General features: G+C 36.8%; 1 protein-coding gene across 1 annotated transcript in view; it reads right to left on the bottom strand.

The window, feature by feature from the left end:
• MDN1 (midasin AAA ATPase 1) overlaps positions 1-24,461 on the bottom strand; it is a 116,495-nt gene that overhangs the window by 74,322 nt on the left and 17,712 nt on the right. Inside the window, 26 exon segments of the mRNA XM_087943483.1 lie at positions 181-441; positions 547-636; positions 1,899-2,087; positions 2,489-2,596; positions 2,845-3,042; positions 3,696-3,818; positions 5,071-5,279; positions 6,680-6,877; positions 7,559-7,792; positions 8,061-8,190; positions 8,446-8,581; positions 8,862-8,992; positions 9,079-9,217; positions 9,664-9,793; positions 10,282-10,416; positions 10,782-10,923; positions 12,831-12,977; positions 14,166-14,374; positions 16,038-16,216; positions 16,499-16,650; positions 17,416-17,523; positions 17,674-17,821; positions 18,106-18,219; positions 19,237-19,333; positions 23,006-23,150; positions 24,199-24,302. Of these exon segments, the coding sequence (XP_087799609.1) occupies positions 181-441; positions 547-636; positions 1,899-2,087; positions 2,489-2,596; positions 2,845-3,042; positions 3,696-3,818; positions 5,071-5,279; positions 6,680-6,877; positions 7,559-7,792; positions 8,061-8,190; positions 8,446-8,581; positions 8,862-8,992; positions 9,079-9,217; positions 9,664-9,793; positions 10,282-10,416; positions 10,782-10,923; positions 12,831-12,977; positions 14,166-14,374; positions 16,038-16,216; positions 16,499-16,650; positions 17,416-17,523; positions 17,674-17,821; positions 18,106-18,219; positions 19,237-19,333; positions 23,006-23,150; positions 24,199-24,302 (3,956 nt within the window).

Below are 24,461 nucleotides of genomic sequence, written 5' to 3'. Positions count from 1 at the left end.
CATACTAGCCATGCCCCTGCATCACCTAGCAGGCAGTCTGCCCCCAGTTTTTTAAAAAATTACCTGTTCCTTCTCTATCCACACATAGTGGGGAAGCTGTATTTGTATTAATCCCATTTTTAGTTTAGAAATGAATAAGAACTGCAAAAAAAAGAAAAAAAGAAAAGAGTAAACACTTACTTGCTCAAATCCACCTAATAGCTCCGTAGTATCCATAGAACTGTTCATTGGCATAACCTTTAACTGATGGCCTGTTAGATATGCCAGTAACTGAAGCAGGCTAGTCTTGCCAGCAGCAGCTGGGCCCACCAAGATTACCATCCAGCTCATATGTACACATTTCATGATGGCTTCTAGGGGCTGCAGTGAATGGTGGAGGAGCAACAGATTTCTGCCTGGAGGCGGGACATAATTGGCACGGGAGAGGACTGAGTAGCCAACCTTCCAGAAAAACAAAAACAGCATTACTTTCATATATGTAAACAGGAAGAAATAGACAGTAAACAAAATAATACTACAATAGTAATAGTCTTAATTTCCTTTTACCTGAATGTCATAAGGTGTGATGTAGAATTGCCTACTTCCTGTATAGGGCTTACAATTCTGCCCAAAAATGTCCTTGAACAGAGACACTACCTAAATAGATAAAAAAGAAGGAACCAAATCACATTCATACTGAATAATGCATTAACGAATAATGTTTATTCCCCCACTCCCCCCTGCAATCTTTCTATGAACTATTACACAATGTTTTTATCCAAATCTTTTCTTTCCCAAAAGGACCATACGTAATCCTGGTGCAGACATTTAAAATCACCTAATTCAAGGTTATCTGTCTCACTTTTAACACTTGAGATTGTTTATTGTCTGACGATTTATTCTACAGCTCAAAGAGTAAAATTTGACTATCCTCATCTGAGACTAGTGTATGAAGTGTAACTGGCACAGAATTGTGAACAATTTTAAAGGCTGATTCTTTTAAGGAGTTGCATAATCTGTAAATTATTCATTCAAGTCATAACTCAGATAAATTGGAAGAAGACTGATAAGACCTCAATCACGCTATCATCAGAAACTCCATGATCCAAGTGAACATATGCTTGCATATATACATAGAAACACATCTACGTACATGTGCAATTTCCCCTTTCACTAGAGGTAGGCAGCATGGAGACCTCCAAATATTTTATTTTATATCCCACCAGCCTAAAGTAAAGTAATTTTTTAAAAAATCAAGCTGGAATATAAAGATCTTCCCTGTTGTTCAAGGTCATATTGCCAACTCATTACGGAAACTCTTGGTATGATCTGCAAGAGGCTAAACTTCAGTCTCCAAGTCCAGTTTCCTTTTTTTACCAATACTACTTCCATCTTACCTAGATTTAATTTCAACTCATTCTCCCCAGAGTAAATTTAGGCAATAATGAAGGAAGAATAACCATTATCCATTTATGTGGACTTGAATGGCAAAGGGCTCTAAAATTAATTATCACCAATGTATTGATGGCATCAAACTCTAAAGCTCTGCATGATTTTCTCCAACAGATTTCCTATAGGTATTGAACAGCATCTATCATAAGACAGAACCATTAAAGAACACTAAACAGCAAGGGCTTTCTCAGAACTCAGTCTCAAGTCAATATTAGCCATTCTTCCTAGGAATCCTGGAATTGTTCCAATATACCTAGTGAGCACCAGCTTGAGGAACAGATGCTTTAAACGTATGGGGTTCTTTCTATTATATACCCAATGCACCAAAACTCAAGCTTTGGGTAAAAAGGATGCCTTAACAGAAATAATTTTAAATTATACAATTGAGCACAGTATGACAAATTCAGATATATAAGACATTAAAGTAAAATCCTAAAATAAGCAAATAAATTATCTCTGCTCTTTACCATTTCTCTGTCTGTTTTTGTTCTCATTCTTTCTCCGTAGATCAAAAACATGTGTTTGCCAGGGTCATAAGTCTCAGGTGACTGGTCTATAAGCATTAGCTGACACCATCGGAAAAGGTCACGCAAGTTAAATTCCCAAGGTGCACCTTTATGTCCCCACTTCTTCTCAATTGTAATTTCTTGATCAATCTAAATAAAAGTACCAATGCAAAAAATTACAAATACCAATATGATTCAGTACTTAAAACTATATTAGAAGGCCATACTACAGAATTACATTTAACACATAAAGAATCTCAATTTATAATCTTATTGTTTATATCTCTCCCCATTGAGCCATGGTGGCACAGTGGTTAGAATGCAATACTAAAGGCTAACTCTGCCCACAGCCAGGAGTTCAATCCTGACCAGCAAAAGGTTGACTCAGATTTCCATCCCTCTGAGTCCAGTAAAATGAGGAGCCAGATTGTTGGGGGCAATATGCCGACTCTGTAAATTGCTTAGAGAGGGCTGTAAAGCACTATGAAACAGTATATAAGACTAAGTACTATTGCTGTTTATCTTATCACAATTTGAGGCATTATATGTACCTTATTGTTGAATTCAACCATCTTCACAATTATTTCCTTATCAATGGCTGGAAAAAGAGTATTCCCAATGTATTCCATATCTGATGCAGAAAGTGGGTCTATATAAACCTGTGCCATTTTTAAGGGAGGGGTGAAAGTATTATTATATGCAGAAGACATATGTATTCTAAAGAAACAATTGCTTTGGCAATGCTGAATTTAACGAAGACTTCCATCAATATATTTAAATAAAAACACCTGACTATAAAATCAGCAAAAATTTAGCATTCAAGTTTATCTACATGGTGTAATTAACATTCATTTTTTAAAAAGCAACATTCAAACAAAAGGGACAATGGAAGAAATTATGAACTTGCCTGTGTGAATCTGTTCAGAAATGACTTAGGTAATCCTTTTCTGCCACCTCCTTGCTTGTAAGGATTTTGGCATCCAAAGATCTTTGTCATCTTGTGTTGAACATGAAAACTCATCCCCAACTCAGGTACATAAATCTCTGCCCGGTGGTCAAAACAAGCATTCAGGCCTTCTAACACTGACTGAGAAGCCAAATTCAGCTATTTAAGACATATAAACATAAACAGGTTACATTCCCCTTCTTTTTTTAGAAAATCATACAATATGGGCCAGTTACTCTCTCAACACAACTCACCTCACAGGGTTGTTGTTTTTGTTGTGGGGAAAACAGGAAGAGGAAAGAGTATTATGTATGCTTACCACCTTGAGTTACTTATAAAGTAATAAAAGCAGGATTAAAATAAAACAAAATCTTCCCACATTTTGACTTCATCCAAAACTTTTGCTTGGATCTCTCTAATTCAGTGACAATGATATGGTGTGGATACAGCTGGATGCAGCAGTAACACCACTGCTGCATAGCTAACTGGCTTCCTGTAGGTTTCAAGGTGCAATGAAAAATGCTGGTTATCACTTTTAATGCTGTACATGGCATGGAATGAGGTAACTTGCAGGACCGTTCATCCCCAATAGTTTCTGCCTGTCCTATTACATCTAGTGTGTGTGCGTATGTGGGGGGATAATACTCCAGCTTCCTTCCATGTAACAGTGTCATGTGGTGGAATGATCTTCTGCCTTCCAGTATTGGGAGAAACAATATATGGGGAAAGACCATCACTCTTCAAGAAAGGAAAATATACCCCCGTGCGCGCGCGCACACACACACACACACACAAATGTAAGCTGTACTCACTTCATCTAATACAATCCAGTGTCCTGCTTTTAGTGCTGCAAGCAATGGTCCATCACGCCAGGCAAATTCCCCACCTTTGCCTCCTTCAACAGGCAGGTCTGTGCCAAACAAATCTGTTATATCCTGATAAACAAGAAGAGAGATGGCAAGCTTTACAAATATGAAATGGTGGCAATTAAAAAAAATCCATCCAGGTATGCAAAATTTTGAGACAAACAAAAAATAATCAGTAATACTCTATTGGAGGAAAAATAATAATAATAATCTACTTTTTTTCAATCAGTGAATACCATACACACTGGTATTCCAGTCTAGCTAACTTTGCATGTGTTGTCACATTTTGAAGTTTCTGGACATTGCAGCCAACACTTTGGGAGACTCCATGTACCTTGGCTGGAATGTCCAGAAATTTCAAAATGTTATTACCAACTTGTAACTTTTAAGTGTGAAAATTAAAAGTTAGAGGGTAATTGTGCCAAGTCCAATTAATTTTTTTAACACTCAACTCATTTGATTTTTATCCCGCCTTTACTACTTTTTAAGTAATTCTACTTGGAGAACATATTTAATATTCCTTCCTCTTATTTTCTCCAGAACACTGTGAGGTAGGTTGGGCTCAGCTGGCTTCCATGCCTAAAGCAGGATTAGAAAGCAGGTTTCTAGGCCAGCACTTTAGCCACTAGATCAAATGAAATTTAAGTTATGTCCTGATTTAATCCTTCAGAATGTGATCCTTAGCATGCCATTCAAATGCTAGGGAGAGTCTTGAGATGAAAAAAAAAGTTGGGACAACTTTGCTGAAGATCGGCAATGCCTACAACCTTCTGGTAAAGAATATAAGAAGCACTGATATATAGCCATAATAGTATGTAAGGATATCTGCAGCATACAATACTTGCAATATTTGATCTCCCATTGAAAGTTCCTACCTCATTCTTTACAGTAAATATTATTTTTTTCTTTTTTGTGGCATGGCAGGATATTTACACTAAGATATGGGGAGGAAAAACAGAGTACCATAGCCTCAGTGACATTATTATCAGTATGAGAATATAGAATATTTCCAATAATTGTTTCTGAAAAGCTGAGCAGAGCACAGAGTCTATTGTGCATGAGAAAAAGAAACAGAAAACTCTGGGAAAATTGTGAAGATTAGATATTTTCCCCCAGGAGTCAAAAGATAAAAAATGCTACATATATCCTGTCTCTAAAATAGGAATATCACTCATTTACTTAACATCCTTCTAAGCTTCCTTCTTCAGTGAGTAGTATTTAATAGAACTTAAGACTTAAGAGTATTGAACTCTTGACGTTTGTAAAAGATTTTTTTTTTCATGGTCAGAAATTCCAACCTCCACCACAGCCATCGACCTACTGTTTGTTCAGAGAGATTGATTCGACTGAGGCAGTTTCCTGAAGCCTTGGCCAGGGCAGCCACTAAGCTCGTCTTCCCAACCCCTGGAGAGCCTTCCAAGAGAATCGGTTTGCTTAGCTGCAAGGCTCGTAACAACCGCTGTGCATTCATTGAAGTGGTGCCTGCGTTGAGAGCATAGTCCAACAGATTGTTCTTCTGGTAAAGCGGGCCTGTGATTAAAAACAAAGATTAAAGTGGCATATGGAAAACTCCTGTTCAATATTTCAAATAATCGATCATGTCCTTCTCTAGGGTATTCCGTTTTATTTCCTTCCATCCCTGATTTTTATTCCATTTGACCTATTAGCTGTATCCATTGAGAAAGCTCAATTCTCAGGGGGGCCAATTTTGTAGTTTCCTGAGACTTCCAGACAGGGGTAGGATTCAAATTTTGTAACAACCGGTTCTGTGGGCGTGGCTAGGTGGGCGTAGCTAGGTGGGTATGGCTGGGTAGATGTGGCTTTTTCTTCTTTTTGGAAGCACCCCCCCCCTCCAGTTTTTAGGGCCTTCTGGGCCTCAGGGAAACCTCCTAGGGAGGGCGTTTTTGCTCCCAGAAGGCTTTCCTGGGGCTCAGGAAGGAAAAAAACTGAGCATGGGGGGCTCACAGCACTACCTCTGTGCACTGTTTTGGGGCCTTCTGGGCCTCAGGGAAGCCTCCTGCGGGGGGCATTTTTGCTCCCAGGCTTCCCTGGGATCCAGGAAGGAAAAACATGGAGGGAGGGGGTGCTGTGGCCCCCCTCCATTTTTTGCCTTCCTGGGCCTCAGGAAAGCCTCCTGAGCGAAGCAGTAAGTAAGCAAGGGGAATCCCGGCACAGCTAATCATAGGAACAGCTGATCGTCAGGAGGGGGGGGGGAAAGGAATACCTTAAGGAATGACTGGGCAGGGAAGAATGCAGTCAGAGATATTGGGCATGCATGTAATGTTATGCATGCACGATAAGGACTGACTGGGTGGGGAGGGGAGGGGTGGGCGGAGAGGGGAGGGGCCAGCCAAGGACATGATTTGCCGGTTCTCCGAACTGCGCAGAATCATAATTGGTTCCATAGAACTGGTCTGAGCAATAGAATCCGACCCCGTTCTTCAAGATCTATTTCCTTTATTTAAGATTCCCTAACTTTACATGCGGCTAATAGTCATTAACTACACAAGCAGCATGCTCATGCCTGAAAATTAAACAACAGCTTTTATTACAGATAGGAGAATCAAATGTTTGAACGTTCTCTCATTAATTCACCCATAACAGCATGCACATTGAAAACCAGCACACCAAAGAGAAAGGCTAAAAGCATTTTTCTTGACATTTTATCTTCTAATTTGCAAAGGAGGTATATTTTTACATTGGGAATTGTGCAAATGTTCATTCATTCATTCGATTGTTATCCTGCCTTTCTATTATTTTATAGGTAATTCAGGATGGTGAGCATACATATTTCTTCTTCCCCCTATTTTTCTCACAGCAACCTAGACCACTGGGACGATCCACAATATTTTTCTCTATGTCTAAAGAAGAGCTTATCGTTTCATACAGTCTGTTGTCAAGTCAGTAAATTTGTAAAAACAGATTCTTGCCTCTTGGTATATAAAAAGGATGGATCCCAACATAACCCTCCATCCAAGCCATTTCCCTTTCTCTTTCCAGATCATACATTCTCAGTTCAATCCTCTGATCATCGTTGAGTCGCACAATTTGGGAAATTTTTCCACACAAATAATCCAGACATTTTTCACGAGCCAGAGCGGTCGAACCAGAAGAACAGGACATTGTGCCTACATTAAAAAAAAATCAAAATAATGGAAAAAGTGAAAGAGTTTTTACATTTTAAATTGACCATTACTGAAAAATATAATAACCAATCCTATACCTACAACTAAAATAAATTAATAGCAAACTTGTAAAAACCAAAACACTCAGCCATTTAAAATTATGATTATGTATGATTCATTTTTAAGAACAAAGAAACATGGCGGCAAATATGTCCTCGGTCTGCAAAAGCATTTCAATATAGAAGCTCACCTAACTGCCAATGAAAGTTTGTTCCACAAAATGGGCAGGCAATATTAATGATGCCCACCTCTACTCTATGGTAGAGTATTAATAACTTATGGTATTTCAGTTTAGATCATCCAGATTCCAACCACCTGATTGATCTACTCATGTGTGCTACCCATCAACCCATCCCACACAATTCCTTCCCTTGTATTCTGCACCTAGACACATTAAGCCACCATTTACATAAAACTATACAACGATTCTGATTCTAGCCAGTATTCACACATCCACAAACATATCCCATGCATAATAACTTGTTCAATCTTGTCAGCCCTATTAGTACATATACAGTAGTCCCAATTCACTACAGTAGTTTCAATTTCAGAAAGTGTTCAACTAAAGGCGGGCTGTCTCCATCACTAAATCATTCTGCCATGAAGAAAATCCTGAATATTTACCTGAGCCGATGCCATCAATATATACGAGACATGCAGCATGAACAAAGGTCAGCACTGGAGAAACGCAAAAGAACTGGTGTTCCTCTGGACCAGCAAGCAGTCTGTCTTGTGCCATAACATTCATGAAATTGACCCATGACAAAATGTTCCGAATACTGAGAATACAATTATGCCCAAACTCTTGATTACTCAGCCAACCTATGAAATCCATCATGAGTTTCGCTATATCCATTTCTATGGCAACCAGGAGGGAAAGAAGAAAATGCAAGAATGAAATAAATACACACAAGGAAAAGGGTATTTACGATTATACTTTTAAAAAACGCAAACCAATAACCAGAAAATTTTTCTAGGGAGGTTAATATAGAAATACGAAGATAAAAGTTTAAATACCTATAAAATACTGTCAAAATATTTCTTAGCAAAAATGCAAAGGACTAATTATTTGTTGAAAACTAGCTCTGTTAAGATTGGGGATTAAGCATTTTTCAGTGAGATTTACCTTCTTCATTTTTTGTGGATAGACAGAGTCCTGGATAAAGATTGTGCTTAACGATCTGTATTAAATCCTCACGGCTATTACTTTGCGGACACCATATTTCGGTAAACCGATTACGAAGGGCAGGTGATAGCTTAGGCAAGAAAATGTAGCTGAAATTACTGTCAGCATATTACAGCTATAGTTCATTTGCTTATTGTCAGAAAGGCTCTTAAAAGACATTATGGATTTTTATTTTTTTAAAAAAAGAGAAGGAATCAACATACTTAATACTTGGCTCAGCATCAGACATGCAATAAATAGCAATCACAATTCTTCAAACTGTAATATCATATGTGTAATTGGCATGATGGCAATCATAACACAGAACTAAACTGGTCCTCATTACCTCTTTCTTCCCAAAGTCACCCCCAGGATTCATTGTAGCTAAAATGCGAAATTTCTTTCCTGCAGTCAGCAGCTCAATTTCGCTGTCCTCACTAGCCTTCTCTGCTATCACCAATGTTTTTTCAATTTCCAAGACGCTAGAAGAAAAAGCCGAAAAGGATGGCTGAAAATTAACCAGCTAGATATGGTATATATTCAACATCTTTCCTCTATTTTTCTGAGTAACTATAAATCTTATCCCCTTGCTAATAAACAAACAAAAAACAAAAAACAGAAGCACAAGTCCAGTAAAAAAGCAAGATTTGATAATTCTAAAAATCAGAAGAAGCTGGAATATGACATTACGGTATTTAATCTGCATTAGTGATAAACACATCAAGAAAAGCAAGATTGAAACGTCCCATTTTAGGCGCATACCTATTGAGTCTTTCTAGAACAGAATCGTCTGCTAATGAAATCTCATCCATGAGGAAAAAGCCGTCCTCTCTCATTGCTAGAACAAGGGCTCCGTCATGCCATTCAAAGAGCTTAGAACTGTCAACTTCATCCTATTAGAAAAAAAAGGAGAAAGGAGATTTAGCACAAACATTGGAGCTCTTTCTTAATTGTACTCAGCATCTTACAGCCAACTGACCTTGTCCTTTGAATGCTGTCTAACTGGCCTCAGTCCTCCCAGGAAGTCTGATGTCTCCATGTGCAAGTGGCAGTTCACAGAATACAACTTCTGATTTGCTATGGCTGCAAAGATCTGACAAATAGTTGTTTTGCCACACCTGCATGGTAAAGTTGGCAAAGTCAATTGCATTAAACTTACTGTCATCTTAGTGGTTGATATGATGGCTAGTAGCCATTATGGTGGAGATTCAACATCACAGTGAATAGCGCCATGTCATAGGGAAGAGCAGGGCAAGAATGCAATGGGAGAAGGCACATCAAATTTTGAGTTGCGGGTTCTTAGAAGAATTCTTTTTTTTTTTTTTTACTACTATCTTAAATCTTATTTTACAAGCTATTTCATGTTCTTCCATCTTCAAAACACAAAAAAGTCATGCTGTCATTTTTTGACATTTGTGGTTGAAGTGCTTTAAAAACCAATAAAAGTAGAAAGAAAATAAATCAAGAACCACTGACAACTAGAAAGCCTAAGATTTCCCACATGTGGTCTTATGCTCTGTGGCTCAGTTCAAAACTGAGATTAGTGAAGAAGAGAATAGTTTACCCTGTATCTCCAACCAGTAGTACGGGTTCACCAAACTCCAAAGCTCGGCCTGCCAAGACTGCAAGTCTCCTCATTCCTTGAGTCCATACAATGTGGCTGAATTCCTCATCCATTCTAGGTAGCCCAGCAGCTGATGCAAAAGAGATTTAAATGGAAATAAACAAGAAACTAGAAATAAAGGAACATCAACCAAGCATTAAATTATTTCAATAAATCCTGAATCTGAAAGTAACATGCTAATTCCCACTTAGGAAAGTTACATTAAAATGTCCACTGTAATCACAATGATTATTAAAATCCATTGCCCCGGTTATTACAAACTTGAATTTCCCTTGTGACTAGATCACTGCTTTTCTTTTCAGTGACCAATTATTAAATGCACCAAAGGAAGGACAAAATTGCTATTTGCAATATTAGCCTATAGAAATTGCCTGGTTCTTTTCTCATAGCTTTGTGTGTGTGTGTGTGTATTTGGAAGCCAAAAACAATCAAACACACACACACACACACACATTATTATATGTTCTAATATTCGAATATGTTCCAAAATGTAATATTATTCATTTGATCTTGGTGTGTAAATTATTGAATAATCAAGAATCGATTCTGCAAACTGACCTAGCTGTTTTTTCACACTTTCTTCTGAGAAAAGATACTGGGGATCCAATTTTCTTTTAAAATATTTTTCAATGACTGTTTGAATAATATCCACTTCTTCTTGCTTCCTGACTCTTCCTGCTAAAAGCATAAATCCTAAGAATAAAGAGACAAGGATAATGATTACTTTTTTTAAAAAAAGAGTGTTGTTTGAAGGTTAAGGTGCTAGCCTAGAAATCAGAACATTTAAGTTCTAGTCCCATCTTGGCCATGAAAGCCAATTGAGTAACTTCGAGTTAGCCACTCTTTCTCAACCCAACCCATTTCACACGGCTGGGAAGGAGGAAGGAACATAATTATGTATGTTTGCTGCCTGAATTTTTTATAAAATAACAAAGGTGGGGTAAAAATGTAATAAATAAATACACAGTGGCTTTTGATATTTGGTTTACCAGATTACATACATACATACATACAAACTGACTGACTTGACTAATCTGAAAAGAGGAGGGAAGTCTCACCATCATTTGCTAAATGCTGAAGCCAGTCATAGTCTTTCACTGTCTGTTCTGCTAATCGGTACCTTTCTGCCCAGCGAAACAGGTCACGGAGAGTAATGAAGCCATGCTTGCCTGCAAACACTGATGAACCTCTGCGATAAGACTAAAGAAAACAACAAAGCAAGAGCTCACCATCCAATATTGTACGATGTGCCCGCAATGATTTCTTCAGATGCCTTGAAGTACCTTATCCTTCCCGCCACATTCCCCGGATTGGCCTACTGACTCAATTTAAAGCCCCCTTTTGCCCAGTATATCTTAGCAGCTATTTACTGGAATTCTCATTATGGGCAACAAGGAACTCCCAAGCAACAAGCAGATACCTGTATAAGATCTGTGAGAAACAATGCTCAAATGGGACTTTGGACCTTCTGATAAAGGTTCTTTTTAATATGGTATCTTAGAGCAGGGGTCCCCAACCCTGGTCCACGGACTGGCACCTATCTACAGTATGCCAGAAACCTCATACTTGGGGGTGCAGGCAGAGTGCAAAACCACACCGCCTCCAATCCACAGATAAAACCGGTTGCTGGTGCCCAAAAGTTTGGGGGCCTCTGTTCTAGAGCTTACAATAGAGAGTTACCGTATCTGCTACTACTCAGGAAAGGCAGAGATTATGTGATCTAGATAATAGTGCAAGAAGTTGTTTCCTTTGGTTTCATTCAGTGGCTGAGCCCAAAATCAAATATCATTTGAGAGTGTCACTGAATAGGGAAAATGACAAGAAAATAAACCCCCCCTCAAACTGTGCCTAGCACAAGCTGAAGCATACCAAACGAATGTGAAATGGGATGGGCGGGGAGAAGAGTACATTCTCTTCTCTACAGTATGTCACTATGGGCTGGATGGAGAGCAATGGGTTAAAACTAAACCCTTGCAAGACCGAGTGGCTCTGGATTTGGGGTTCGTTGGCTCAGGGAGAATTGCCACATTTGGTCTTGGATGGGATGGCAGTACTCCAAACAGACCCTGTGCGTAATCTATGGGTTCTCCTGGACTCACGACTCCTGTTCGAAGAGCAGGTGGCAGTCGTGGCCAGGAGGGCCTTTGCACAACGCCCTTTCCTGGACCAACAGTCCCTACTCCCAGTCACACATGCCCTAGTCACTTCCTGTCTAGATTATTGCAATGTGGTCTACATGGGGCTGCCCTTGAAGAGCATATGGAAGCTCCAGTTGGTGCAAAATGCAGTGGCCCAGGTGGTTTTGTGCAGACCCCGGTGTGCACATGTTATTACATCTCCTGTGGGAGCTGCATTGTTTGCTGATTTGCTTCTGGGTGCATTTCAAGGTACTGGTTGTCACATTTAAAGCCCTTCATGACTTGGGACCAGGTTATCTGAGGGAACGTCTCTTGCTGGTCATATTTATCTGGCCCATCAGAGCGGGAAGGCAGGGAATGCTGCAGGTCCCATCCCAGAGGAAGTTACACATGGTGGGACCCAGAAGAAGGGTCTTCTCTATGGTCGCTCCCTTCTTTTCTTGGAACATCATTCTCCCAGATATTATATTGGTCCCCACTCTAATACTCTTCTGGAAAGCACTTAAGACCTGGTTCTGCCAGCAGGCCTGGGAACCCAGAGCGGGATGAAGTCCATTAAATGGCTCGTGTAATGTGCTGTCGTCGGGACGGGGGGTGGGAGGTGATTTTGTTATATTGTATACTACATTAATTTATTTGATTCTTTTTGTTAGTTTCATTGTTTTAAAAGTGGTTCTGTAAGCCGCCTTGGGTTGCTATGGGAGAATAAGCAGCAACATTAATTAATTAAATAATTAAATAATTAAATAAATAAATAAATAAATAAATAAATAAATAAATAAATAAATAAATAAATAAATAAATAAATAAATAAATAAATAAATAATTAATTAATTAACCTAATTTATTTCTCACATTTACATAACTATCCATCAGACAACTGGATCCTCCTTGGAAAAGATACACTAATTCAATTCAGCCTACTCTGTTTGCTTCCTCTTAAGAAAACAGCACAATAATTAGCAATACCTGTAGTTCCAGCATGACTTTGATCAAATTGCTACAGTAAGAAGGGGGAAGCTGGCATCTTTTGTGCAAAATGTTTTCCAATTCTGTACTGGGTAACTCATCAAAATGCAGCTCCACAAATCTATTTCTGAAGGCTCTAGATAAAACCTATAAAAAGATTTTAATTGAAACAGTACTCCTGGAATTCCTATCAGTAAAATAAAAAATTTGTTCCTTATGGCTATCAACAATTGTTCAAAGAAAATCAGCAGTTATTTTTTTGAAAGATTTCAAATTCATGGTGAAATATCCATTCTATGGAAGTTAAGACAATGCATACTTTGTATCCAGGATTCTTTTATATTACAGCAAAAGAACAATACAAATACTGAGATTAAAGCATGTGTATGTATTTAGCAGTTAATAAATATGGGAAGGAGCTGTCCAGAAAGACAGGCCTGTGTTACAAATTCTTATAGATCTGGCAGTTCTCTCAGATCAGGATCATGCTCTTGTCCATCACGCTTAATGGAGAAAACCACTTTCAGTTTTTCTGTTTGTACTCTATGTATCATACTGGTAGTGACTTCGGTGTTTAATTAGAGAAATGTATTTGCATATTTATTTATGAGGATTACAGGCTTCTCTAAACCACCATCTCTAAGCAATCCTGGAATACCCCAATATATAATTGGAATTAAAACCACATATATCAGGGGATATATATGAACATGGGTCATGACGAGCAACCCAATTCATGTAACTTTTACATTGGCATTCTTCAATCAGATGCTCTCCAGATATTAGAATAACTCTCATTGGCCAGTATATGTTAAAATGGTTACACAAATACCAGTAAAAATCTTTTCTCACATACTTTCTAGCTATCCTCAACTAGGAGTCTGGTCTTACTAAGGTTTCACAAGCAGTAAAACAGAAACAGATTGGCAGCAGTGCTTATAGGTCTGTTCCCTTTGTTAACATATTTCAATATACTGTATTATCACTCTCATTCCTCAGCAACCTGCGGTCACAAAATACCCAGGCCTCACTTGGAAGATATATTAATTAAGGTATTTTTGTGACTGCAGGTATATATATCTATAACTTATGTTTATATCTATCTATATGTGTGCATGTATATATGTATGCATGTGTGTGTGTGTGTATGTATGTGTGTGTGTGTATACACACACACACAAAATCCCACTGTTTTTAAATGTATTTTCAGGGTATAAAAATGCTAATTTGATCACAGAAGGGACAGCTATTGGCAAATGCTTGCTATTCATAAGCAATATATCATAGTAAAGAAAGAAATATGAAGAAATAATGATCTTAGGACAGTCAACAAACCTTCCTGCCTCCATATAGTCCTGGAGGGTTCTGGGTTGCAAACAGCATGAATCGTGGATGAGCTTTGATGGTTTCTTGAGTCTCCGTAATGAACAGCTCTCTGTTGTCATCTAACAATCTGTTCAGTGCCTCTAAAACATCGGTAGGTGCCAAATTCAGTTCATCTAAGATAATCCAGTATCCCTTTCGCATTGCATCAATGAGGACACCTTTAAAGTAATTACCAAACAGTATATATGTGATTTTTATTTACATTCTGCAGTGAGTAGCAGTGAAAAATCTTGGGGGGTGGGGGAGGAGTCAAAAAATCAGATGGGAAGGGACTTTAGAAGACATCAAGTTTGATACCCTATCCGGTGCAGTATCCACTAGAATTTTTTAACCTCAGCAACTTTATGATAGCTCAACTTCAGCTCCCAGAATTCCCCATTCAGCATGCTGGGTGGGAAATTCTGGAATCTAAAGTCCATCCATCTTAAAAGTTGCTTAGATTGAGAAACACTGTGCTAGAGTATCCACTGGAACACTTTGCCTCCACAATACAAGATGGTTTTTTCAATAGCTTTTAGAGTCTGAAGGTTGTTTTTCTCCTTCTGAAGAATGAATGGGTACAAATGTTAAGATAAGTTGAATAATTAATACTGTATATTGTTGTCCTTTGTAGGTTTTTTTTACTTTATTACTAATAGAAACCTGTTATCCATCCAGAGTCAGCCATGCCTATAGCAGCATATAAAACCTGATATTAATCTGTCCATCAAAATCTATGACAGATGACTATTCACCCTGTTTCAAGCTCTCCAGTACAAGAAAACTCATTGCTTCATTTAGAGTTTGCTCTACTGGGGACAGCTTGTAATTAAGAAATTCTTCCTCATGTATAGCCTAAAACTATTTCCTTATAAATTTTAATCTCCTGATTCTGGCCCTGCCTTCTAGGTTCACTTGCTCTTGCAGTTACTTTGCATACAAATCCTAATTTGTATGCAAAGTTACCTTGTGTAAACAGGATAATCCACTTCAACAATTCATCAGTATTAACTAAACTGCTCCACAGCCTCACGAGAGTAATTTTAACTGAACTCAATTGATTTTCTAATAATAACAAAAAAGAAAAAAAACCTGTAACCCCAGAGACCTAAAAATAGCATCCCCTGAATTTATAGTGACTTATTTTTAAGCAGAAATGCACTTGTACCCTTTTGAACTCACCTATCGTATTATTGCCATTCTCTGGATTCTAACTTCTGTTGCCTGCTGAAAAACATCACATTCCTACTGGCTACCTTTAATTGCTGCAAGAGTACAACTGAGGAGAAATGAGCAAGAAGCTGTTGCAGTGACACAGCTCAGATCTGCAGCTCACTGGAAGCAACTATCAGTTGTATGTGCAACATTCCAAATAATCAGTATACTGTAAATCACTGATTTGATTTAATGTGTCAAGTTTAATTTGAAAAAAAATAGTTGTGCATGCCAATTTGTAAGCTCTCGGTTTGAAATAATTTTACTGAACCCCTTTTGAACTGAGTATTTGAAATGCGTATCTCCAAAATCCTTCATGTTCCCATTTTCCTTCCAATCTAACAGCCAATTTGTAACCCTACCTGCCAGCAGAATGCATTTGTTTTCAGGAACAGCCCGTTTCTCATAGAACGGAACAGTTCTCACTAAACATGAGCTGCCATCCATGCTCTAAAAGTAATGCTAAAACAAAAACAACTTCCATAATCCTATAGAGTACAATAGGGGTACAAATAATAATAGTACAAATAATAAAGAGTTTTGCAATCTTTGAGATAACATTCAATATAACCCTTCTTGAAAAAAAAAAGAATAGCCAAAAAATTTGCGTAGTAGCCATAGTCCTACCTTCCTTAAAAATCAGCTTTCCAGATATATCTGATGTATAACAACCTATATACTCCTGAATGTCAGTGTGCTCATGATTATTAATCCGAACACAATGATTTCCACTTGCAGCAGCCAACCATCGGATTAAGCTGGTTTTACCAACGGAAGTATCTCCCTGAATCAGAACAGGGTATGTCCTTGAAGAATTAGAAGATCATAAAGTTAAAGATAAGATTTTATAGTGGCCAAGAACTTACAGAAAAATTCCTCTATGTTTAACTGTTTCCACAGTCAGTGCCTACATATATTGTTTACAGTAGCTTCCAAACAATGAGATTTAATGTTATTGCTATCAGGTCTAAGATCTAAGTTTATTTCCAGAAACATGTTGCATTAAACAAAAGTCAGTGCTACTTTTTTGTATCAAATTAAATGATATTTTCATAGAACAGAAAAAGGAAGAATTAAATCCAACGTACCCAGCTGATACAACTCGGACAATATCTTTGAGGTTAAGTTTGACTGAAGGTGTGAGAATGTAAGTCTCATCAATAGTAGGTTCGTTATCGCCAGCTGAAATCCAGTATCCTTCAATTGTTATCATTTTGCCTCCTTTAGGCTCTGGTAAGGACTAAAATGGGGTTATAAAAATATAACTAATTTAAACTATCGACAGACCCTCTTAAAAGATCAGTGTTGCATGAGAACTATGTGACTTTTATTCTAGCCACCTAGATATAATATCAATAATAAACTCAATTCACATCTATTCTTCATGGGCCTATGTAATGGAAAGGAAAGATTAAGAAAATCCAAGTAAATAGAATAAAGCAAGATGTAATCAGTATAACTACAAGATTAAAGTTCCACTGTAAGGCTATGAACAAAGAATAAAATTCACTGCATTCCTATCTCAGTACAAAATGGCTCCCTTTGGAATTAAGAGAGATATTCAAAAACTCTTACAGCATCATGGTTCATCCCAGTTTTTGAGGTGCTAGTCTTTTATGAATGCTATCTGCACTCTAGCTATAGCAGAAAATGTTAGCCACATCCTAATTTTTGTTTGCTATAAAGACATTTAAAAATAATCTCTTTGGCCAATTTTAACATAATTTGGATGGAGCATAACACCTAATATAAACTGAATCTTGTCTACATTTGTGGCTGAAGGTTGAAAAGTAACAGTATAATGAGCTTATTTCACTTTCTGTAATAGAACACTTGAAACAATATAAACAAAATGCCTCATTATATCTTGAGCTGCAAAAAAACACTGAAACCATTATTTTGAAAACTCAAAATGGGCTTTCAGAGCTCAGAGCATTTAATAGTAAGAAGATATCCTTCATTTCAACAGCAAAAAATTAATTCTAATTATTCAAAGAATACTTGCCTGCTTTAGACTTTTTGTGTTGCCAAATAAAATATGCTGACATATGAGGTGCTGAACAACTGGATAAGAGTTTCTATCAAGCTGAGTAAGAAAACCCAAGCAAAAGCCCTATAAGAAGCAAAAAATTAAAATGCATTATTGACAAAATGCATTATTGACAGACGCTCATAAAATGTTAAGTATTAAAGTGGAAAAATAGTAAATATTTTCTGATTACGGTTCTCAACATTCAGGAACAAAGAAAGCAAGGATAATAACCTCATAAAGTGAGCGCTGGATATTGTTGCATGGATTGGATGATGAAAACTTCAAAGCTCTACACAAGGTGCGAAGGCTATAATGAGGCTTACGGCCTGTCCCATCCACCAGTTTTGATTCACACTCTTTTCTCACTGTCAGGTAGAAGCTACAAATGCAAAGAAAGGAATAAATAACTCGGTTTCTCTGGGTTTGACATCAACATCTTCATTAAATTTGAAGTTGCTAAATGTTTCAGACTCACAGAAACAACATAAAACACAAAAAAGCATCCAGGATAAAATAATCTAATCCTTAACCACCACCCCCAAAACCTTAATACAATAGTTCTGAACATAAACAGAGCCAAAAATTACAATACAAGATTTCTGGATTGTTATAATTGCTGAAAGAGGTACAAACAGTAAACAAATATAGAAGCATTTGACTTACGTGATGATCCCATGAACTATGTTTTTGCTCACATTTAGCCCTTTCAGATAATCCATTATAAGAATATATAAATCTTCTTCATTCTGTAATTCTTCTATGTAGATTTCAGTAAACCTGTAAGGTGACAATACATTTAAAAGTTCAAGGTACTATCATGCCAAGTCATACTAATCTAAAACTGAAGGCTAAACACCAATCAAATTTTTACTGAAAATTTTTACTGAAAGATTTGTGTTGAACTTAAAAGGCATTTAAAACATTACTTCTCTTTTTCATTGAATGAAAGGAAATTGCATATTTTTTGCTGCTTAAAATGGGTGTTGTACCTTGGGGGACTTAGAGGAACCACAGGGGGAAAAAAAACTGAGGACCCATGCAGCCCCATAAGAAATCCAGTCCAAATTAAGTTACATACAGAACACAATGCACTGGAATTTCATTAGTGAAGTTCGCTAAGCAACATGCAGCTCTTTTGCTGATAAATAATTTTTAATTCTGCAGAGACGGTTCCATAATCTTAACTTTAATTCTACTGTCAAGCGCAGCCTGCTAAGTACTCAGTGGGGAAATCAAAGTGTAAGTATAGAATGTAATGCTTAACAAGCACTTGGTAGGCCACCATTAATGACATAATTCAGAGTTCTCCTATTTGCCATGCTAAATCAGAAAGTATGGCCTACAATAAGATCAAATAAGCATAAAATTCACTCATATATAGCCATTCATCTGCTATGCAGCTTACTAGTAATGCTGACATCAGAAGATACTCAACAGTGGTTTTTTGCTTTATATTTCCCAAGGGATCACTATACAATTCTAGCCTTGCTCTGAAATGTGATGACTCAAAACAAACAGAACTACAATTCCCAAAGTTTGTACAGTAGCATCATCTATGCATTCCAGAGACACACTGGTAAGGCCCTTTTTGCCTGTACATTAGCTAAGAGCACGGTCCAATTATAGTATGATACAATAAAGATATATTTCAGATATTCAAAAATATTTATATTTTGCTACATGAACAAAGGTGGATTTCAGAACAACCTATAAAAAGAAAACAGTAGCAATTCCTACTAACATCAGCTTCAAAATAATTATTTAATCTTGTACAGCTGGTTATTCTGTTTTTACCTGTTTCGTATTCCTGGAGGTAGATTTCTTTTTCCAACATCAGTAGCTGGATTCATACAGGCAAATAAATGAAAATTGGGATCACGTACCAATGGCTCTAAAAAGAAAAAGCAAAGACATCCAATTTCAGTTCCAGTTTTCCTCAGGAAAACAAAGCAAAATGTATTTACAAGCAAGCCTTGGGCTAGTGTTGTGTATTTAAATTAGGTAATAGTAGTTTTGTTACTTTATCAATACATTACTCATATTCCATATTACTCAAGTTGATGTTTCCGTAATATCTATCAACCATCTATAAAAACAATACCAGCCTCTTGATCGCATCAACTACATTTCCAAAGAACTGTGGCCAAACATTCACATTTCAAGTCTCTAACTATTTAGTCAGTTTCATTTCCAATTTATAAATGAAAATGTAGTGATGTCAACTCCAAGCTGAATCTGAAACATACAGAAAAATAAAAATATTCCAAGAAACAAGTTTCCACAAGTGAGGCTGAAAGTGGACAGTGAGGATTGGAGCCAAGTTAAATTCTCTAAAACAACTTCTGAGAGAAAAATAAATTCATTCTAAAATTCAGAATTCAATATTGATTCAAACAATAATTATGGGAGAAAAAAGGAATCACTTTTCCACTTAAGCTTTCTATAAACTTGCAGCTGAAAAAACATCTCCCCTAGGACAACTATTAGCAGGTTGACAGCACATTTTGGTCTATCAACCTTCTCCTAAAAATACATCATATGAGCACATCCACTTATATACAAATATTAACATCTGAGGATCCCAAAACTTGCCAGACCTTTATGGCAATCAAGATATAACACTTTAGCTAAAGTAAAGGTTTATTCTCTCCAGCTACTGCAAACAAGCTGGGTTTTTCATGTATCTCAGTCTTGCCTGCCCCAATCAATCTGCTGCCACTTTCTGGTAGGTTATAAAAATCTTGCTTTGAGACTGCAGGACTTTTGAGAATGAGAACACTACAGAATATATTTGGATAAATCATGGATAAATTACGGGGAAATGGATATCTAGTCCAGCATTCTCAAGCCACAGCAACCAAGTAGATATGAAAAGGAAGTATATAAACAAGGACCAAATAATCCAACATGTTGTACTTAACCCTACCAGCATTAAAATATTGACTTCTGTACTGGGTGGAACAATGCAAGGTTGTCATGATATTAACTACGGGTAGTTTTCTTCCCATTTAGAGATACTCAGCACCAATGGGATTCCACAAGTGGGTTCCTCACAAAGTTTTTATCCAAACCTACAGACCTGTTATCTCAAATTGTGAACTGCAACACAAAAATCCCAACCTCACCCATATTAGAGGTTAAAAATTATTATTATTATTATTATTATTATTATTATTATTATTATTATTATTATTATTATTATTATTATCATCATCATCATCATCATCATCATCATCATCATCATCCCAGGCCCTTAAAAATCATTGTAAACTAATACGTTACCAAACATAAAAATGTAATGCCGGGAGACTTCCGGTTTGTCGGCTTCGCGAGCGGCAGGGATTTGCGACTCCCTGCGATCCCTGCCGCGCTAGCCGTTTTTGGTGCTCCGATCCGGACGGGTTCGGAGCTAGGCTACCCTGCAGGGGTAGCTGAAGATAGGGGGATCCGGAGAGGGGTTTGGGGTGTTGCAGACCCCTCCCAGCGGCAGAACCCCTTTTGAGTGTAGCGGCGGTCCGCAATGGCCGCCACAAAGAAGCCGGCAGCTGGGTAAGAATGCGCAGGAGGAAGAGGAGAAAGCCTTTAAGAGTGAAAGTTTTCTTGGTTGGAAATTATGGCTTTTGGACGATTCTTTCCACAAGAGAAAATAAGCGGCAATTTTGAGGTGCTGACAGGAAAGTTTATTCTTCCTCCCGACGAATTAATAAGTGGATATTGAGAAACCTGGTTTTTCAGGTAAAACTAGCTTTATGTGATAAGTCGGAAGGAGAGGACAAAAAGATATTCATTTGGTCTGATGTTGTTGGAGGAGATGCCTTAAGGATGTGAAGACAGAAATATAATTTCAATAAGGCTTTAAAATACAGATTTGGATTTTCTTTTTCTTTTGTCTGATACTACCCCTGGAAGAGAAAGGGAGAACTTTGTCTTGGCTTGGATTGATTGAGGACTTTGGGATTGTTCTATCTTTTTCTTGAAATAGCTTGCTTGGTGTAAGAAGAAAGAGGGAAAAACAAAAGAAAAGAAAAGATTTATAATGGCTTTTCCTTTTGAGGATCTGAGGGAAGAATATGAGCAAACAAAAATAGACGGTAAAGATGGTATGGAAAAAGCCTTCCTTTTTTTTAGAAATGGCGCTGGTTAACTATCAACAGACAATACAACAGATCGAGGCAGAAGAACAACAAGAAGAAGAAGGCGAAGAAGCCATCTTTAATGAATTTCAAAATTTAACTAAGAAAGAAGGAAGGAAGAAAGCGAGGAAAATGAAGGACTTAAGATTTAAAAAAACATTCAAGAAAGAGAAAAATAAGATGCAAAATGAATATAATGATAGTAAACAAAAGAAAAGGGAACACAACAGAGAAGGGATGCTAGCAAGGCAGAGGCTAGAAGAAGGGGGGGTAGGAAGATTTGGTGGGGGAAGAAAGAAAGGGGAAAGGCGGAGAAAAGCCACAAAGTTTTGAAATTAGATGGGAAAAGAGGAATTTTTTTTAGGGACAAAGGGTAAAGTACAATTTCTTTAAAAAGATTTTGCAAGGTACATAAGATGGTATTGTAACACTTGTATTAGAAATAGAAAATTAGAATGGCTTAAGAGTTAATAAGAAATTAAAATGTTGAAATGTTTAATAATGATTGATTTTAAAATTTAATAAAATATTAAAGGGAATGTTTAGAATATTGAGTTTTAATTAAAGAGTTTAATATGACTATGGTATTGATGTTATTATAAAACTATTATAGTAGCATTTGTTTTTGAAAAGGCAATGGGAAAGCTATAAGATTTAATATTTAGATTTATTATTTAACTATGTATTCAATCATTTTGGATTTATTACTCTGTTTTTATTATTATTATTATTAAAAAAATTAGTAGATAGAATGTACCAAGCAGAATCAGATTGAGTATTAGGTGTTATTTTAAATGTTAATCTAATTAATTTAGGGGAGGATAGAAAGGCATCATACTCTGAGTAGTGATTTCAGGAGAAATTCTTTTCTTTTTATTATAAGGAATGAGATAGAGGGATAACAAAGAATGGGCAAAAGATACAAATATAATGATTTAAATTAAGATGGATTAAATAAGATAGAATTAAAAGAGTGAAATGTGTGAGAAGTTTTTATAGAAGATATAGAATGGTAATAAAATAGGTAATGATATGTAAGATGAGCATGAATATAATTGAAGCCCATGTAAAGAGAGGTACCTGGAGCCAAGTTACTTTCCTAAAAGATTTTTATATGTTTGTTTGTTGTGTGTTTATGTTGTTGGAAGAATTAATAAAACCTTGTAAAAATACAGAATGAGAATAATGGTAACCAAGTCAGAAAGAAATAGATGAAATAATAATAGGGAAATTGAATAAGAGTAAACAGAAGTAAAGAGAAATGGCTTAAAATAGAATTATATTGTATAAAATAAGGTTTTATCTGACTTGTAAAACTTATAATGGAAAAAGGTTCAAGTATGTAATGGTTGATGATGATTTGTTTGTTTTTGAAATTAATAAAATTTGTTTAAAAAAAATGTAATGCTATAAAACAAAAAAAAAAATACCTGTGTCTCCTCTATCTAGTAAAACTAATGAACCAGACAACCCTTCAAGTAAACCACTTAAACATTCTAATGTCTCCGCTGTAGCTAAATTAATCTCATCCAGTAGAATCCATTCTCCTTTCTTCACTGCTTGTGCTAGGGTGCCCTGAAAATAAAACAGAGAAACAAGTTACCATAGCTCACGTAAACAGACAAAATGAAGGAAGGAAAACAAAGAGAAATATCTTTCTTCTATCTATCTATCCACCCATTTCTAAACTGTCCATCTCCCTCAAAGAGAGACATTATATAATGAATGAGGGTGTATATAATAGATGAAGTAAAATTCCTCTCCTGATGCAGTCCTTGGCTTTCTTCTATGTTTTTGAGATACAGGTAATCCTTTAGATGGAAATCTGGACCGTAATTTCTGTTGCTAAGTGATATGGTCATAAAGCACAACGTTACAAGATCATGCCATGTTGATGGAATTTCCAGCATTTCAAGTTGGTGTCATTAAGTGAATCATGACAGGTCATTTAAGAGAGGGCATCACATGGTTGCCATTTGCAACTTCTGCCAGCTTCCCCATTGATTCTGCTCGTTGGAAGTCAGCAAGGTGGCAAATGGCAATCACGTAACCATGAATCACCATGCTGCGATATCATAATTGTGAACTGGGCACTGAGCACCAGTATTGTGAATAGGTGACTGCAACTGATATATGGTATAAGGATAAGTTGTAACTACCACCCTAAGTTTGAACAGTTACTGAATGAGTGGTAGTTAAGTGAGGAAAACCTGTATTCCTATAGCCTTCAAAAATTTCAAAATGACATTTAAGAGATGAAGGCCACAGAAAGCAGTGGATGCAGGAGGACCCTTGTTTAGCAAATCTTCTACCTGAGTATTAAAGAAGTCGTGGTAAGAAATAAAATTTTCACTTTTATCAATTTGCTTTGTTGGGTGCAATTTTCATGATAACTCAAAACATTAATAATGGATGCAAAAGTTAATTTTTGACTGCATCTTTACCTTCAAGTTTATTTCAAATTTAAGTTTGTTAGGAGGTTGTGTCCAGACTTAAAAAGATTGCATGCTTTTCACTAAATTCATGTGAGTGTAGTAAGATTTCAGAAGGTGCATCAATACCCAGAATAAAATATCTTGCAGCCATTATTTTTTAAAGATGGTAACATTAATAAAAATATTACCTCTACAAATGCAAAGACCAGTGCATTTTCTGTCATCTTCATCTGCTGCTGAGCATGATCCAATCGGATACCAAATTCTTCCCATTTTTTCCTCAGGGGCAAGCCTACAATGACATATTTCTTCATTAAAACCAAGAGTATAATACAAATACTTATAAACCATCACTGTAATTTGGTGTAGTTCAAGATATATCTGAATTTAACCTTACAGGAGGAAGTTTTACAAATAAGGCACTGAATGGAAATATGGAAGTCGTCAAACC

This window comes from Notechis scutatus, chromosome 1 (genome assembly GCF_049901735.1).
Source record: "Notechis scutatus isolate UNSWTSFEM ecotype Mainland chromosome 1, rNotScu1.2, whole genome shotgun sequence".
In the NCBI taxonomy this organism is placed as follows: Eukaryota; Metazoa; Chordata; class Lepidosauria; order Squamata; family Elapidae; genus Notechis; species Notechis scutatus.
Note: the sequence above shows the minus strand (reverse complement) of the source record. Positions and strands in the feature narration are given on the sequence as shown.